The sequence below is a fragment of the Bombus fervidus genome, chromosome 3, assembly GCF_041682495.2.
Source record: "Bombus fervidus isolate BK054 chromosome 3, iyBomFerv1, whole genome shotgun sequence".
Classification (NCBI taxonomy): Eukaryota; Metazoa; Arthropoda; class Insecta; order Hymenoptera; family Apidae; genus Bombus; species Bombus fervidus.
Window position 1 is genome coordinate 6478375 of NC_091519.1, and position 20942 is coordinate 6499316.

General features: G+C 28.8%; 1 protein-coding gene across 1 annotated transcript in view; it reads left to right on the forward strand.

Moving 5' to 3' along the window:
• LOC139985284 (neurotrimin) overlaps positions 1-20942 on the forward strand; it is a 230975-nt gene that overhangs the window by 126072 nt on the left and 83961 nt on the right. Inside the window, exon 2 of the mRNA XM_071999619.1 lies at positions 9292-9389. Within this exon, the coding sequence (XP_071855720.1) occupies positions 9292-9389 (98 nt within the window). The remainder of the gene's footprint in view (positions 1-9291; positions 9390-20942) is intronic.

The window sequence follows — 20942 nt, forward strand, 5'->3', positions numbered from 1 at the left end:
ATTTAACGTAAAAATAAGCTTGCAATTTTACATTGTTCTATAAAACCTGTTTTTATTTTTCTTATGATTTTAGTTTTCGCGACGAAGAAACTTCTGCAGTATCTTTGTCTATGAATATATTCACTCTAATGGTCTGCACAGTTAAAGCAACGTTAACCTTCCAGTTTCTTACACAGTTCCAATGGTTCTTTACCCATTAGTAATTAATGACTAAGGAAGTAATACGAATTCCTGGTAACTTTACTGTTTCCATTGTGTTAGTAGATACGTATGGCTATGTACATTTGATCGGCAATTTGTTTTTCTTACTTAATTCTATCTTCTTGAATCTACACCAACGAATGGTAGTTATATTGGATTAAAGTAATTGATGAATTGCCTGCTGCTGTTACTTACTTCTCTAACAATCCTTAAACTTAGGTCGATTTAATCTGTAAATAGATACGACGATTACAATGGTAGTGATAACATTCAGTGTAGATATTTCTAGCCAGATAACCACTTTTTGACAGAGATTTTTCACTTTATATTCCAAAAAGGATATTTTAAAGAACTAGAAAACTATATAACAGTGTTCATTTGTTGTACTGTTTTTTTCTACTTTCCATACACTTATATATGCCCTTATATTAATATAAAAAATATGAAAAATATATTTATTGTAAACAAAATTTTTGTCTTATAGAATCTTATACATCTTATACAACTCATGAGTATCTGGTTTACATTATTTTATCGGATAATTTATAATCGCGTGTATAATATTTAACTTTTTAAATATTGATTAACTTAATTTAACTTTTTAAATATTGATTAATTTATTACTATTCCTTTGTTAATTCAATATATAAATCATTTTTAAAATACCAAGCTAATACCTACTTGCTAAAAAGAAAAGCTTCACTTTAATAAAATCAAAATAATATAAACTATTAGGATACAAATGTGTTTAGATGCTCTGACTCTTTTTATTCTCTCAAATCATTGTTTTCAGATTGAAATTATTGAAATCACACAATTACAGCACAATAACTTGCATTTCCTTGATTACCATATTCATACAAACAGAATTCTGCTAACCACTTATAGTAATCAATGATCAAGTAAATTAATTAATTAATAACGAACAGCAATATACGTCGTGTGCTTAAAATGTAATGTGACTTATTTTGTATTGGAGACTCAACACCAACCCCTTCAAAATAGCAGGCCGCATATTGTTGAAACATTGCCAACGTTGTATCTATAACTAGGAAACAGTACAGGAAATCATCATGTTATAACCTTTTAAATTTGATCCACATAAATGGTAATTCTTAAAATGAGTTAATTTTTTGTAAGAAAAAGAAGTAACATAAATTCAAATCAAGGAAGTAAAGAAACTATGAAATTACAGAAATAACTTTATTAATAAAAAATTCCATTACGGAAATGTGACAAAAAGCATTATTAGTAGACTGGACGGTTATATAAACTCATATTTTTATAGACACAACTAAGAAAATGGAATATAAATAGAGATTTGATAGTATAATTATATTATATAATCAGAATTATATCTATTTTAATGAAAGTAAATATTATTCATGTATTAGTATAATAATATAAATATATTTCACCTACTAGTATAACTTTTATGAAAAATACAGTACAAATTTAAAGTCACTGAATTTTTAGATGTACTGCGACCTAGTGCGAAATTTTTAGAACCGTGACCTCAGTGGAATTAATATAGCCTCAAATAAAATTATAAGTTCACCGCATTTTTAGCTTTTCCGTGATTATCGTTTTGGTTCTGCCTAGTTAAAGCTATTGACATTTATCTTTTGCAAAAAAAAAAAAAAAACGTAAAAATACGTGAGTAAATTTATTATAAATATAGAATTTTACATTATTTACGTTACCATTTTTATATAAACAACTGTTTGTTTGTTGAACTAAAGTATAAATTCATTTGAAAGAAAAAATTTATTTAATTAATATTTACAGCATACGGTAGGTTTATTCATATTATATATGATCGTAAAAATTGTAAAAATTTTAACAATTTATGATCTCATACATGATTATAATACATTGTGATTCATTAGTTTTTCTTCGAGTAATCAAAATATTCAACATGTAACAATGCTATAAGTTGGAGCAAGGGAAGATACATAGTACTCACAGGTATGTATAGTACACAATACGTATTGCATACTAATAAGACATAGCATTATCATGTGGAAGATCACAACATTGTTACAATTATCAATATTTTAATTTTACAGTGCATAAATATTAATACAAACAAGTAGAAGTCGAAGATGAAAGAAGTTTTGTCGTAGAAAATTAGATGCATTTTTAGAAAACATATTCGTATCAACAAGAAATCGATTAAAAACGCTTAAATGCTTGAAGTAATCAATAATACGACGATTGTACTTTTATGTGCAAATTTCACAGTGTATAATATGTTTGTGAATTTTGTGGTGTGGTAGATAAAATACATACACATACAGGACTATCAAAGGTAGTTAAGAGTGATATTAAAGTAAAGGGAATATAGTCAATTACAGGAGACGTTAAAACCGTTTCAAGAGCTCTTTGAAGATGCGTGACATACTTCTATCTCATAGCCGAAGAATGTGGCGAAACGAATTCAACAGACCGTAGGACACCGACATTATTGAAAAATATAGATATAAAATAAAATTTCTTACGGAAATATGTATCATAGTTCTTACAAAGTACCTATAACATTAATTAAGAACCTTATTAGATATTTATATAAAATATTAGTACATCAATCATATCAATTTATCAATATTTTCCTGCAATCTTAAATTTCTTATTATTTATTTAGAATTCTTTGTATACTTTTACAAATCGTAAAAAGTTTATGTGTTCAGTTTTCCAAATTCATATGTTTTTTAAAAATTACGTTAAAAACAAAGTGTATTATTCTGTAATTTTTAAATAAACTTGAAAATAAAATTCTTTTAATGCAAATAATTTATACTACAATTTCATTTTAAACGAATATTCTGTACAAAATAAAGTAACAAGGCTATAAATGAGAAGTTCAATTAAAAAAAGATAGGTCACTTGTCGTTTAAGTTTATTATATATCGGTATATAAATAAATTACACATTATAAATTTTATATATTATATTTTATATTTATATTATATTTTATTATTTTATAATGTCCACATTAATTTATACTTATTTAATGAAGCAAGTAAAATTAGTGTAAACAAAATGGCGAAATTTACGGAAATATAATTATCAAACATAACATATTGACTTTATTACTGTACTAGAGAATTTTTAATTATAATTTTGAGGCATCATTTTATATTAACTTTATTTACGCAACTGTTGACATCAAATATCGATCTTTATAACGATCCAAATTTTGCGTTTGTTTAATTTCGTTAGTTATTATTCAAAATACCTTCGTAACTTCATTACAATTAATTTAACTTTGTTTAAACGCAATCGAAAGTGTGATCAGGCAAGATATTTGTTTCAATATAAATACTGATAAATTCGATTCTACCTAACCGTGTAATTATAGAGATAGGTGAAGAGTAAATCTGTTGTAAATGTAAAAGGTACATGATTCATGTTTATGTCAAGTATACGAAATTTAAGGTATATCGATCTCTCAATTGTATTGACGGCAGCCGAGTAATCAAGATGGAGTCAATAATCCATGATCCGTTCAGCCTGGAAACTGGTCTACTCAACGTGTAATTGGGATCAGTGCTTATCTGTTGGCGCACACCAGGTTTCAACCCCCTTTCCAACATTGCCTCTCTTTGCCTCTCCATCGCCTTTACGCAATTCGTACATGGCTACTTAGCGTAACAAATCCTCAAAGCATTTTGAGAACCGAAGACTCGTTAACTAGCTATAATAATCCTCTTTAAATACATATTAGTGCACCGTTATGGCTATAAACTCCAAATAACTAAAATATTTTTGAACGAATATATTTAACATAAACAATATTATAATTTTATAATTGTAGAGAAAACAAAAATTTATTCTTTTATACGGGCTAAGTCATTTAATTTAAGTACTTTAAATTATTCATAATCTATCTATTATAAGAAAAATTGTTTCAATCGAATATTCGAAATTAAATAGCTTTGTTGTACGTAGATATAAATCTTCTCCATTATATATTAAATCATTTTTCTTTAAATTAACAACTTTTTTAAATATTAGCATTTTGCACAGCTTTGAATTAACAGGAAAAATTGTAGATAATATTCATACAATGAAATTACAGTCACTTTTATCTTCAGAAGAATTTTACAAACTTTCGTAACGATAATTTAAAAAATTCACAAAATAGCTATACATTAATTACTAATGCTGAGACCGAATAATATTGCACAAAAGATTATATAAACAAGGATTTAAAAAACTTCATTTTTGGAAAACATTTTCCATTGTAAACGAAGTTTCACTGTCAATAGACAAATTACGAGGCTGTTATGATAATCCTGAAATATAAAACCTATTAAAAATAAAGGTGGACAGTATAAGAACAGATATAGATACATATAAAATTAAAGCATGAATTATAAAATAAAAATAAAATTAAATTAAATATAATATCTAAAACGTTACACTTTGTGCAACGTAACAACGAATTCTGTCTCGTTGTCAACTGAGGTAACCATTGAACATTTCGCATATCGATCCAAATTAGTATGTATGTAATGATTCAGTTACGATACTTCAGGGGTGAATGTGACACATCACTTACATTTCTAGAATCAGTATTGAATTGTTTAGGATTATGAATGAATAAAAAAGTAGACTATCAAAGATAAGACTATCGAAAAGGAGCGTGACAGTGTTTCGTCATTGATATGACACTGATATTTATAGTTTCCTAGAACTGGTATTATTAAGTCTCTCGATCTGTTTATATCAACCTATAACAATTGAGATTTAGCCTGAAGTTCTGAGAATGTTCCATTGTAGAGCTAATATTATTGTATGTACAAAGTATCGTGCATCGTTCAGAAAATTTGGAAAGAAATTGGTTGTATCTAATAGAACTAGTATAAGCACAAGAATTGGCTATATGTTTCATATTTACAAATAAAATTGTATAAGGAACATCGTATGATGATAAGCGAGCGAGTCGAATCCTTCTCTTGCTCCTATACTGTTTCAGATGCCATCTTCTGAACGATAAACAATGCTTACATAATTTTAGCAAAAATAATCATACGATATCATTGTATTTCGTATTTATAAACTATGTATTTATAACTATTTATAACTAAATTATTTCTAAAAGCAAACAATGTCATTCTCGCAAAACGTTGTCCCATCCCGCCATTCCTATTCCTGGTTCCCAACTCTTCAAAATTTCTGCGCTCCCTGCAAATCAATTTCAATACTATTTGAACTACTATTTTGGTACTCGTACAGTCAGTAGTTAGTATTGTTGATCTTTGTTCCCTCAAAAATAAAATTGGTAGAAAACAATCTCTTGTATTCGTTACAAAAAAATGGAGTGTTGGAAATGAAACTATTTAGTAGGATAAGAAACAAAAATATGACTATTTACAAACAAAAAGATAGAAAAAATAAATAACGTAAAAAGACAATAAACCTTCTATTGTTATTATTTTATTACAAAATGATGTAAATAATAAATAATAGTGGTTGAACGAGCAAAGTATTTATGCCTAAACGACGAACGATATTAGTTACTAATATATTATCAATATATCTTAGAAACAGAAGTGCAATTATTTAGGAGTCTATTTTATTTTTTGAGAGATAAATCAAAACAATAGCTTTCTCATGTAGGATTTCGCTTTCGAAAAAAATTGGATTTGAAACAGATGTCGAGGGAATTTTGCCAAAAGCTAAATCGAACAATTTTTACTTTTTCTATTCGACGAATTTCGAAATACAATTTTTTTGAAACAGAGACGATTAATACTTTTTTAACTTATATTTGTAGAATAATCTTCTACTTGGTTGTAGCACTCGTCTTGAAACATTCTTTATAGCACTGTGCAACAGTTTGAGATTATCTACCAAATAGAAATACATATTGCTTTTATGAATAAATTTAAAAATGTACTTGATTTTATTGTAATTCTTTCATTATTTCTCAAGCAATATTTGACTTAAAAACCAACAACTATAATATTTCAAAAGAAATGTTCATTAATTTAAATAAAATAATTAATATTTTGTGTAATCTTCATAACGACAGCTACTTTTTCAGAGATACTTTTCATACATTAATTTCAATTTTCTTTTGAATATTCTGAAGAACTAACCTTCCTTCCCTTCTCTATCTGATAATAGTTAGCCCCATACGTCGTTACATAAGAGCTATATCAGGTCTTTATTGCATGCATTTTTAATACATTAGATTTACCAACTAAGGTACATTATACACGAGCAACATCATGAAACAAATATCTTAAAATTCTATTTTGTACAACAACACGTAAAAATGCTTTTCAATTATATTTTCTATCATAAAGATGTCTACGTATGTTTTCTAAAAATTTGTTTGCCAATATAAAACTATGAATATAATACAATTGACAGTAAGCTGTATATATGTATGTATAATACAGATAGAAACATAGATACAAATATAAATTATAGTACATTTAGTTAGACACATATTCCGGACGGCAAATGATTATGATGCACGGGTCTATAATGTATCGTATGCGATATTTTATACAAAACTAAATTGTATCGTATCAGTAAATTCTCAGCAGTATGTCGATGCAGCAGAATATAGAGACTGAGCTACTTAGAGAACATGGGGCGTCACGTGTATGCATTGGGAACGATGCGTTCTATGAAAACTGAAATTCATTATTCTTCATTACTCTGAAATTCAACTAGATTTTCATCAAATCTTTCTCTTTCATGTATTATTAGCTTTAATTAATATCCCCTGTTAATCAATTTCCACGTTTATTTTTTCTTCCAAGTATTTTATTCGTTTTTTAATTAGAACGAGTATTTAAATAGAAATACGAAAAGAATTGGAGCTAAAAACCGAGAGCAAAGAAAATCGTAGAATTTAATTAAAAATCTTAGCAGCTAAACAAGTAATATAAGGATGAATTGAAAATTATTTTTCGATTTTATTCTTTCTACATGATTAATCACATTGAGCAAAAAATATATAAAAATATTCAAACGTGAATTGCTTAAGAAAACTCGTTCGTAGATCAAATTGTGGAATTGGTTTAATAACTTTTACCTTTCTTTTATTAAATGAGTAATGTTTGATCATCAAATGTGAATGATCGTGAACCAGTGAATGTCTTCTACAACGTGATGTGTGTTTTTACGTGTTATACTGAGTGTTATACCCTAGATTTTAAACGAATTCGTACAATATAGTGCAAGAATTATGGTAGTATTTATGTAACACGATATATATGGTAGCGCGATAAGATGCGATCATAGAAGGTCACTAGAATAAATATAGTGGGAAAAAGTAAACTAAGCAAATATCAGAGAAATCCGTCGTGACGAAGCACGCTTGATTTGTCCGCAGTAGTGAACAACCTATGAGTGGCTCATAAAACACCGAATGTATCCCCTGTGTTATACGGGGATCTATTGTACTCTTATCTTTGTTTGGTAACCATGGCAATAAACATCATTGCCACGCGCTAGATAATCTTTATTTGAGCAGAAAATGTGTCTCGTTTTTGTACGTGTAATTGAACGAATCTGTAAAATGCCCAGTCGCACTTTATCAATTTATAATACTTAATTTATAATACTTAATCAATTTAAATAACGGTTTTACTGAAATTATTGTTTCTTTTTAAGTAGAAGATTCTTTTATAAATGATCAATTTACCTTAAAAATCTGTTTATGGAGACAAGGATAGTAAAGATATACTTTCATTTAAGCTCGACCTGCCAAGTGACAGTAGAGCGAGAGTGTTTATACTCTTTTGCTAGAGTACATTTTAATTTTTTAACTTGATACCGAAGTTTTTCGAACTCTTTCTACAGATATCTTTACATTGTTGTTATCAGTTACTATAAGGAAAATGAACCAAATGAATTCTGCAATGTAAAAATAAATATTACTAATCAAGTATCATAAATAATAAAATTTAATATTATAGATAATAAAGTAATTTATTAAAGTATTAAAGAAAAACATATTATCAAATACATAAAAAATATATATAACATATATATTAATTAATGTTAATGTAACGTAACAGTTTTATCGCTGTACCTATGCGTACTTAGCAACAAGACTGTTAGTTTTCGTTATTAGCTTGGCCATGGACTTTGAAAAAACTGCAATAAATTCTGCCTTTCTAATCAAAGAAAGGAAGAAAGGAGAAACAAAAACAACATTGGATGCATCCGTTGTGCAGCGAACGATTATTGAAGATAAGGCTTTATACACTATACAATGACTGAAGAATTTATCCTTCCAAATTTGTCGTTTATTTTAAGCATAGATATTTTTGATGAACTATTATCATTAATAAATTCATCACTTATGTATCAAAATACAATTTCGGTTGGCTGTACATACTGCTGGAACCCACTGTAACATTAAGGGTTACTTCATGAATTAGAAGTTGACGCTCTTTTTCTTCCGAGACACATAAGTATTAATGACATTAGAAAGACTGTTTTGTTGTTAGTGCGCGAACGTTTATTAACTTTATAGAACCGATGAGACCAGGGAAGCAAATGAGTCGTTATCCAGTTGAAACAAAAAAGTCGTTCTGCAGTCGCGTCGCCGTCAAATATGCACAAGTCCATATAAATAAATGACCTTTTCCTAAACGATAAAACTGTCGTGCGACAAATTGTCACTTGTACTCAACTGCTCTAAAACCGTAACATTAATGTTTTGTTAAAAGATATGAATGTTCATTGCAATATTTGAATCGTTTGCAGATATACATATAAACATAAGCTTTCATTAAATAAACAATAAAATTCTGCAATTAAAATACAAAACTAAAAAGTACTTATTGTTACTCTTCGCTGCTAGTATTTCCATGAAGCTACAAATTTTTATGTTAATTAGTAAAAGTTATAGATTAATAAAAATGTAGAAGTATTCTCATGCATTTTCTAGCAATAATATTAGCTAAAAATTTAAACGTAATTCACGTTTAAATATTATGTATTATGGTAAATAAGTAAATAAAGCATTAAAATGTATATGTACAGAGTACTTACATGTTTTTTTGCGATAAAGTAGACTGAACTACATACTTAGAAGATAACATTCTTGTGTTTCAGAGGGACCGAGTTTTACTGTGCCAATAACAAACGTGACGATCCCATTGGGCAGAGAAGCTGTACTCGCTTGCGTTGTTGCAAACCTTTCTGCCTTCAAGGTAAACTTTTCGCTAACGATGTTTCTTAATCTCGCATGTATGTGCTTTGTTTTCTTTCCCTGATGAAATTACGCTGTACAGCCCTGATGAATGACGAGAGCCATTCATACACATACATAATATCCTCATTTGCATTGAAGTTTCAAAATGTTTAGACAAAATTACTACATATTATAAATTCATCGAGTATCTTTATTGTTGTCTTTTTACAAAGATGTTGATTTGTAAATATGAAAGTTTTTGAGCGGTGGTTTGTCTTTCTTGCCAATATACGATTCCTTTTATAAAACTCTGTCATGAATATTGTTTTTCTATAAAAATCTTTGCCATAATTGCAAGTATCATTTAGTTAAAGTTTCTAAAAACAAACAATTAATGTTAATCCTGGTGCATATATGAAGGGATTTTTCATTAGAAGAATTGTTTTTCTATTCTTGATATTAATTTCTTTCGATGCAACTTCTGAATCGTGATTTATTTGCAATACTCCTGTCGCTGCTATACTTTTCTATTCTGTACTCCTTCCTTGTATTCCTTCTTGAAATCTAATTTAATGTTCAGATTTACTTGTTTAGAATTTTTTCTCGTTCGCGATTCTTAGTTATGGATAAACGTTAAATTTTTATCTCCATTCGGTTTTCAGTAATTTAAAATATACTGAAAACCATCTATTTACATTTAAATTTTTGGCTAAATACATGTTTATAAATTATGGACTTTGAAACATAGCGTTTAAATACTTTTATTACGTGTTATTTGTACCTAAAGGAGATGGTAAGAACTGCAAAATCTCGAACGAGTTGGTTGCTTGTACATTTGATGCGTTAGGTTGATAGTAAAACAGTCTCAAAAGAATTTCAGTCCATGATCCTTTGTTTTCGAGGAATTAATCGAGAAATTAATATGTTCTTGGAAAGCAATTTCTTATGTTTTAAATGTTTTTTGTAAAAAATAATCAAAACTTTATCAAAATAAATTCTAGGAATTTAATATTAAGAAAGCATAATATTAATATTCAAAGAATTTATAAAGTGAGATATAAAAATAACTTATTAATTTCTCGAAAACAAGGGGTCATGAAAATTTAACTCCTTTGGAACTATTTTACCATCAACCTAAAGCATTAAATGCATATAGAGCCAATTCATTCGAGATTTCGCAGTTCTTGTCATCCTCTTAGTTATAATAAATTTTACGTAATTTGTTTACATGTTGTTGAATTTTTTTAACTTTAAGCAAATTTAGTGAATGCATGTATGCTAGTATATATACAATTTGTTGAAACAGATAGCAATCCATTTTTGCATGATGAATTACACTGTTTCGATACTTTTACTACTCACTGTACTTTTATTTGCATTTGTAGGTAAAAATACCTTTACTTTAAATAACGTAATAATATTTGTAATAGCTTATATTATTAAATGTCGTCAATTGCACTGCAAACTTACATTATAAACTTGCAAATTATTAGCGATAAAATTTATCTTATACCAAAAAGACTATTAACTTTAAGACTACTAACATTCTATGTACGCTATTGATTAGAACATGAGATTGGCCAATTAACAAAGTTTGAACTTGTTAACGAAACTTCAATAGTTGTAGAATATGATAAAATTAACTGGCGCTCTATGTAACATATATTTTTGTAAATAAAACTATGTTAGTTTGTCATAAAAAATTGATTTGCTTAATAACTTACGTTCTCAGTTGTAAGTAGTATTCAATATACATGTCTCTCAAATGAACGACAGCAATGAATTTGGCTGTTGTCTAAATTTTAATCTCCAAAAAGCTTCGCTTAAGCGTTTGATTGTGGATCAGATCAATTGAAGAAAGTACTTGACTGACGCTTTGCAGGAAAGAGATCTAATCTCGACTAACCAGATGCCTTTCGTCAACAAATGTTTAACATACTACGACGGAACAGTTGCGATGTTAACATGGCAAAAATATGTATACTAAACATATAGGTACAACAAATTAATAAATCATAACGAATTAAAATTACATTCATTTTACATCGCTACTCATGGTCAGTAAAAATTCAAATTACGTTGATTATATTCATTTAAAAAAATTGCATATGAATTTTAAACTTTCTTCATACATATGTTTGTATTGAGATATATGAAGATTGAAGTATTTATTTAAGTAATTATGCAAATACGGAATTTACTTTAACAGAATTAGGGCACAATTATGTTTTTATTTGAATGAAAGATTCAGTTTGTACCTGATGCATTTTATTTTATATCAATTTATTTTAAAGAGTTTCTATACTAATTCGAACGAAATTAAGAAAAAATTATATTTAAATTTATTTAATGTCAAGTGAATTCTTCCTATTATATAAATTCAAATAATTTATCAGAATCGAGCGTTTCAGCTTGTATTTAATAATTTAACGCGCATTTCTATATGATAAATTTAAAAAGCGCAACTCTTGTGATTTTACAATAAAATAATATATGGCAGAAAATTTGAAGAGTTGTCGATTTCAACGAGCAAAACATATATGAGTTCTATTATTCAAAATGCAATCACATTTCGATTTTGAACCATTTTAAATGGATTTTATAGCGTGCCAAACACCTTTTATCATCATCCTGTAAATCTTAGTGAATTAAAGTTCGTTCATCAAAGATAATTTTTTACAATCTACTATGTTACATGTATCTTTTTACCACCGTTATGAAGTGGTGAAATAGAACGGTAAAGAAGAAAAGATTTATATAAAATTTCAACGATTAAATCGTAGATCATATTAAAGATACTGAAAATATATTAGAAAAATTTTAAAAACTGAGAGAAAGCAAATTTAACGGAGTATGATATCTTACAGTATTTATTGTATTGTTGGGTTTATCTTGATTTCTGTAATTTTATTTTTATTATTGTTTTGATCCAAATGACGTAACTAATATTTTAGTATAACTGTTTTTTATTCCTTATAAAGGTCTAATTAGCATCCACATGAGGCGTATATAAAGGTGTAATCCTTTGATCAGTTCTTTGTCGGTTGTGTGATAGGGTTTATCATCACTCAGAATGCTTTTATCACTTTAATAACAAATCAAGCATTAGTAATGGATCAACATAAAATTAGACAATGTAAATAAAACCAATATCACATTTAGCAACAAAATATATTTGTCATGTGTGAGTTCACAATTTTGGGAATATATAAAATATACTTCTTGGTAATTATGTTAAATTGTGTTTCTTTCCAAAATAAAATTCTGATATAATATTTTCAGAGGCATACATAAAAAAGTTATATCACTATAATGTTATTTCCATATTCACTTATTGTTGTTGACTTAAATAATATCACTATGCCCATGATTGTTATGATTCACATATGTCTTATTTCATACTATCTGCGTAGAATATGTAGAAACAAAGTATGATTTTAAAAGTTAAATTTTCACGCGTAATCTGTATCAAAGTAAGAATACATATTCCTGTATACCATATATTTTTATAGTACTATTATCCTCGTGACACCTATTCGTATTCAAACGAACATATGTGCATATTTTACATGGCGCGATGCACGACGTAACACATTCTCGGTAATGTTGTAGAAATGCTGTTATAAAAGTTTCCTCCTGGATACATTTTTGAATCTCTACAAATTCTATGAGTAACAAACTTACATCCTTTAAGTGGGATAATCTCCTTAACCTTCCACATGTCATGTAAATATTCTACTAATTAAAAAGCTTTAAACTTTATCAAAGATAATCATACGGGTACAAGATCATCTACATTAAGAGAACTACTTTATTGTTTCTTTCTTTTCCATGTTCTTTACAAATATAACATTTCTTAATCATCCAAAGAATTATCAAAAAACAAAAACATAAAGATTTCGTTGTCAGTTTTATTCGTATTTAGGGAGTATACGATTTTTCAAGCACTTACAATAATGTAATAAAAAGGTGTTTCTAACAAATACTAGTCAGTTTTGAATCGGCTACAAATTACAATATTTAAAATTGCCACACAAAATGAGTTTTGTGTATTCTTCCCTGCATTTATTTCTCTTATTATTACAACTGCGTTATATTACTGAAAAAAGAAAGATTTTGTCGCTAAAAGTGATTAATGGAATTAATATAAAAAGGAAAAAACAAAATAGGAAGAATTCAAATAATTTTATTTAGGATAAAAGACTACAATATTTGAAACAACCATATTTTACAGATCCAATATCTTTGAATAGATGCTCGCGTGTCATTTAAGTCATCGAATTAATAACGATTCTTATACTAGTAAGAAGCATTGGCTGATAATATTTATCTGGTTGGTGTTTGTTTGAGATTTTACGACTTTATATTATATAATAACGAGAATATATATAATTCATAAATCTGTGACCCGAATCGGTGACCCGAATTTCATATGACCCTTTCGTAAGAATCGATTCTATTTAATAACTTTAAGCTCGTACATTGGCGTCTGTAGAACAAAAAGCCGCAGTTCTCGCATGAGCAGTCAACGAACATTGCGCGTGAAAAACTGGAGCGTAAGCAAATTTCGTTAATTCGCGATCGAGTAATCGTGAATTGCTACTGCGGAAAGTCGTTTGTGCGAAACAAATTGGCAATATCGCAAAATTTCTACACGAAGAACTACTTGCCGGTCTGTTGCAATATTCCTCGTGAATGAAAGGGCTTAAAGCGATCATGAATGTTTTAATTATTTTTTAGTTCCGTATCGGATACATATCGAAGGGGAATGTTTAAGCAACCAGAAAATTAAAAAGCTGTTTGTTGGTAATTGTATCATATAGTATGTAGTAGCTACTTCTTTTGACGCGTTTAATTTAATTTCAAAGACAGTACGTTATACACGTATAGATAATTAATTAAATATACTGAATCATTTAACTAAGAGCGATAATTTCACAGAAATTCCCTTCATTTGTAAAAAAGTATTTGATAAATATTTGTTGATTTTACAGCTTTCTTATTTGGTATTAAAAAATAGCTTTCACTTTTCAGTTAATTCTACATTTGCCCGAATTAAACGTTGGAACTTGGAAATTATATCTAGTTTTTAAATTTAAAGCAAAACTTTTAAACGTGTTGCTATTTTTAATGGTATTTTCTAACGCAAAATATTATTTTAATCTATCAGCGATGCTTTATTTTATTCTCAGAAGACATATGTAAGTATTTTTATATAATTAGCCAACAGTAATTTCAATCCTCTGCTCTGTATGCGAGAATTTGAATGAAGTATGCTATTGTTTTATGCAATTACTTCATTAATTGCAATATTAAATTTACGTGCAATTTTGTGCTTCTTTTGTGTGCAGTTTATTTGTTTCAATTGCGATATTTGAAATTTGAACCATTCAGAAGTCATGTTAACCGACTCTATAAATTGAACGATAAAGAGACGTGATGATGTTACAAATACAGCATGAATATATGGAACTAAATCATTCAACGTTAATGGTGCACCTGAATAATAAAATCGAAAAAGTACAAAAAATAAAGCTTAGCTTTCGAGTGCTTTCTTTATTTTTTTTATTTCATTTCATTATTTCATAGAAAGCAACGAAGTAATAATCTATAATAAATATACAGTAAATTTTCCTTGATATTTTAAGATTTTGCTGGAATATAAAAAGAATAACGATTATAAATGATTTTATATTAAGTAATTAGGTATACTTAAATGCTAAAATTAAGTAACTGTACCTTGCGATTACACTTTGTACGCCAATCATTCGCTAATTCATCTTGAAAAACTCTTTCTCTTTACACATTTTTTTTTCATTCTTTATATTTCTATTATATTCTTTATATTTCTCTTTCCTTCTCCCTCCCTGGCTCTCCTCCTCCCTCTCTCTTTCTCTTCCTCTGTTCCAAATATTATTTAATATTATAGGTTCCAATATTGTACGATACTACAATAATATTGATCTTATTGATATATCTAATTTCATGATATATAGCCATTCATAACCTTAGTTCTCTAGCATTAATTTATCTTATTAATAAATACTATTAAACTTAATTTGCTGACACCATTTTATATTTTATTAATCTTATTCTTCTACACGTATTTTCGTACAGACTTAAGTTCACATACTATTTTCTTCTAAATTATCTTATTTACTAAGGTTATAAAAAAAGAAAAAGAATTACATAAGTTTTATGAAACTTAGAGATCTTCCGATCTGGAATTTACATCAGTTGTGAATATTTGGTATTGTGTTATCCTTCGTTAAAAATATTATAATTTTATTGATTTGTGTTTTATGATAGCCATATATCACAAACAACTTTAAAGTACTAACTAACAGTAAACACTGTGTCTCTGTTATTATTTATCATAGATAATATAAAGTAATTTTAGAGCGAAGTGTATACACTTAAAATAGGAAGGCATCGTTAAAAAAGCTTTTCGGTTTTATTGACATTTCCTTAAGGATGTTGTTGCGTTTTTTTCATATAAAATTATAGAAAATCTAGTACATGCTACATATTATTCCTTTTAAGTAACTGTTTTTTGAGTTGTATTAAAATAAATAAAATAATTTTGATAGAATTTTATTTGATAGTTTCTGAAAATTCACAATTGCAGTCTGAAAACTATTCGGACAGTCGTACTGAATGAACTCTTTAGCTTAACGGTACTTATGCATTCGCTTGGAACATACACGGTCGCCATAAAATTTAAATAGAAGCTGAAGTGAACGAGGAAAAAAAACAAATGACAGGGGGAAAAACGGTCGATGGCGTAATATAATTTCTATTTAAATAAATTCAAATTTATTTAAACGACACCGCCATTGGCTGTTTCGAATTGTGCATTTCAAGGACAATCGGATACAGGGTAAAGAGTCGAGGAATAGGAATCTGTGTAATTATTGCGAGTTGAGGAACATGGTCGACGCATACAAAGAACCGGCGCGGCGTGGCGTGTCACTGGCGGCAAGGGAGGAAGGCCGAGTGTTAAGCTGTGTAGAGTTAAAATGAGTATAGCACGTCCTGGAACGAACCTGCCAGCAGACGTAGACTTAGCTTAAGTACGTCAGTTTAAGCCTGGGTATTGCACAGTCACGGTTCACGGCAAGCAAAGGCGCTTCCTGTCACTCTTGTACGTTTCCTTCTCGGCCCATGTTACCCTCAAATGTTCTTGTAGTCTGAGAACTCTTCGTCTTAAATGGTAAGATGCTGCTCGCGTTTTCGTTATTCCATCATTATTTTAATCCCTTGTTACACTAAGGACTCAATTGCTGCCGGATGATCTTCTCGACGAATGAATACATTTACAAACAGTTTTTTTTAAAGATCATTAAGGTCAACGAGAGAACCTTCAAATGGATAAAGAAACATCGAGAAATATGAATCACATGCTAACATATGCATATCTTACGCATTATACGTGAACATTTATAATTCGTATATTAATACCTTTCAGGATGTGACTTTAAACAAAGTGATGGAACTATTAGCTTGTTTGTTTTTAATGATAGAAAAAAATGCATTAGAGCAGGTTTGCTTGGTTTCGAGAATGGCATGGTCTAATGTTAATAGTTTTTTCATAGGCGAAGGTGTAGAGGGGATATATAGATCAACTTTATATTTTTATATACAACAATTTGTCTTTTTATATATCTTCTAATAGAACGTTTTAAGATGAATACAATGACCCCTAGTCGAAGGTCGTCGAAGGCAGTTACACGCCGTTTAAGGTCAACTATGATGAAAAATAAATTACTTCAAGACAATAATTAAATATTTCAGCGAATTAATTTATTTAAAATAGCGACGTTGAACAGCGATACTTAATTTAAAACAGTCTAAAAGTTTGGGATAACATCGTGTGTCGAGTTTCATCTGAATCAATCGCAGAGTAGACTCTTTTTATATGCTTTTATATGTTTATCACGTCTTCTTTTTTTATTGGTATCTCGTTGTACACGTGCTTCTTCAATTTTCTTGGCTAATAGAGGTCGGAAGATATAAAATCCGCAAACTGTGCGAGCCATATGTTATATTCCCCATATGTTATCCCTCAGCCATCACGGATTATCTATTGATCAACAGTGTCGATTTACGGTTGTTGTGACGATTAACTTTCTCGTGATTTATAACTGTGGATTCGTTCGTAAACAAAATTTTAATCAAGAACGTATCATCATTTGCAATTTTTGTACGCTCTATTCGTACAATTGTGAACGATTTTGAAAATCATTTCCACTTAGATATTGGTGGACTGAAATATGGAAAAGTTAAAATTTTTTAAAATAAAGTATTCGCAAAATACAAAATACGATTGATGTCATTCTTATGTTTGAATTGTTTTATACTAATATGTAGATTTCATGCTGCAGATACTAAAATGTTTGACACAGTTCTATCATCAATTGGTGCCTTGTCCCATTTACGTCTTTTGTCATCCGCGTTTCCGCCTCCATGAAAAATATCTATAATGTTTCAAAAGACTGGACATGAGGATCTGGCACGATCGGGAAATCTTTCAGCATGCAAACGCACTGCTTCAACAATCAGGCTATTAACATCTCATAATTCGACGATGTTCTCCATAAATACAAACTATACTCACCTTCTGCCCTTTCGAATAACACATTTTTTAAAATAGTATACTTACATACCACAAAGCTACACTCTAATCGGTAAAATATTTCAAACTAATAATAGTAGTATTTCATGAATGCAGAGCAGCGTACGAAGTAAATGAATGTTTGTTTATATTCGTTTTAAAGCGAATTCTTCGAAGAGATGTAAAAAGAGATATCATTCATATAAAAAAATGAAATTGGTCTTGATATGTCCTCTATACCTTCACCAATGGAGAAACTATTAACATCAAATTATACCTCTCTCAAGATCGAGCAAGTTTGATCTGATTCGTAGTTTCTAACACCAAAAGTAAACGAATTATTCAGGTAACTTGTTTTAGATATTCCATCCTATGTTCTGACTTTCAAATTTACCATGTTCTTTCGATCAGTTTTCGACCTAATCGTAATTTTCTAATATTACTAATTTTCTTCAATTCAGGAAGAATATGAATGAATCGTGGCTAACAGATGTATGTATATGATTTCTCATTCCACAATTTTATCTTAAAATTTCTTGCAAAGCATTAGAGGTATGTTTTGTTTGTTGAAACGAACGGGACATTGGGACATAAATATTCAAAGGTAGGATTCAGTAATATATATACGTATCAGAATTCTCACAGCTTTTTTCAGGAGCAATGAAAAAATGAAAACGTAGCTTATCGTTTAAATGCTAAAATCTAGCACGCCATTGTATACCTTCAAGTTTCTCTTTGAAAACATTGTTTTCCATGAAAGAGATTTACTTAAATGTAAAATACATCTTACAATCTAGAGAAATACTTAATCCAATCTCAATCCCTTGAAAAATGATTTTTACAAAATATATTCTGACAAAATTGTATCATAGTAGCAGGAAAATTTGTCTGAAATTTGTCGCGTTATTCAAATAACAAAATATTCAAATTCTTAGAAAAGAATATGACGATTAATTCTATTGGTGCATTTGATCCCTTTTTTAATAGAATTTTTAAAAAAATTTCTAAGAAATAGAATTCATTTTTTCGTAGTTTTATAGAGGTAAAATAGTAATAATTAATATTCTACTAATAAAGTAAATATTATGTTAAACTCGTTTCAGATGTTTATTTAACTACGTATTTTCGTAAGTTACATTTCATGGAATACTTTGTGAATCTTTCAATAATGACTAATGGTATGATATTACTTGAAATTTAAACTTACTCTTTCAATGAATTTCAATGAATCGGAATAATTATGCATGAAATGAAAATATTTAAATATCCGCTTATTCGAGGGACTTATTGTTAGAGTAGACTTAGCATAACTATGTCAGATTAAGCGGGGATATTGCACAATTACTGTTCATAGCGGAAGCTGTTCCTATCACGTTTCCACTTTCCCAGTCTACCAAATGCTAGAATACCAAGAATACCGTTTTAATCAGTCAAACAGTGCATTATTTGAATTGTAGCATCGACACAACTGCAGATATCTAAACTACAATATTCGCAGCATGTAGCAAGTAATAATTCAGCCCAATACCATAACTGTGTTACGCAAACTGACTTTTTCTTTAATACCTATTGTTATTGTATACAGAATTTGTAGGATTTGAATAAATCCTATATTTTAAATAACAAACACATATCTGCTTTTGTTATGATCATCAATATCACACACACCAATATCGACGATTAAGAAATTACCAGCATTTGAACATCTTTTTCAATAAAGATATATTTTTTTTAATATTTTGATAACTAATAACTTTATTACCATTGTATCAATACTTTTGTGTGTAGAATGGCGAGAGGGACCTATCTATGTAAAATGATGTATGCATTTCCATTTAAAAAGATAATGCAATTGTTGATTGCATATGCATCACTGCACTTCTACAAAAAATATGGTCCTAGCTATGGTATCATTCTTTTAACCATTTATGTTTCTCCTGTAACATTTTTCTGTAACTGTCCCGGTAACTTGCGTGGACCACCTTGTATATTATATGTACACATATTTATATTTAAATATACCTACTTACGTAAAACAGAATATTTATATATAATAGGATTATTTTATTTGTTACTAACAAATTTGTAAATTCTAAATTTTAATTACGATCAAAATCAGACATAACTAAGGAATACAATGAATTTATTAATCATGTCACTATAATATTTATAATAATTGAATTATGACATTTTTCAGTATATCATCAACGCACTAATGTTATGAAATGACATTCATGTATCTTCTTTGGACGGTACTTCCTCTACGTTTAAAAACAGAAAGATGAAAATTGTGTACTCAGTTGGTCTAATAATATGTACTGGTTGCTGATACTTTGCATGTGAATGACTCGTGCGGAAGCATCCTGTACGATTTATCAAAGTTCGTGCATGTAAGCTCAGCTTTACCGCTGAGTTCCAACACCTATAAATGGTTAACGCTTCCCTTTAAATGCATTTATATGCATGATAAGAGATTCCGTGCAACGTTGATTTATGAATAAAATATTCAGCGATACGAATACCCTCGTCGCGGCTAAATATTAACAATAATCTTATCATTGGCAAACATTAAATCACGTATTTGTTATCGCGTTTGATGCCTAAATGCTATGCCAAGGCTTGTGCATATATTCACAACATAGGCCAACAAAGTACATACATTTAATTATAGTGTTTGTGATAATGCAATAAATTATACGCAAACTAGGTTTATTTTCACGTTTCACGCTAACCTTAATTAACTCTTGTCAAAATTATTCTATCAATAAAACTATAGTTGAAATAAATAACAATTTCCAATTATTCATGTAAATTGTAAATTATTAAGGACTATTTCTCAATAATTGGATCGATGATAAATTTCCCTATAATGTATTTGTCTCTTTATTGTCATCCAATTTGTTAATGCCATATTAGCATTGTACGTTTAAAACAATGGTTTAATAAAATACCATTAAA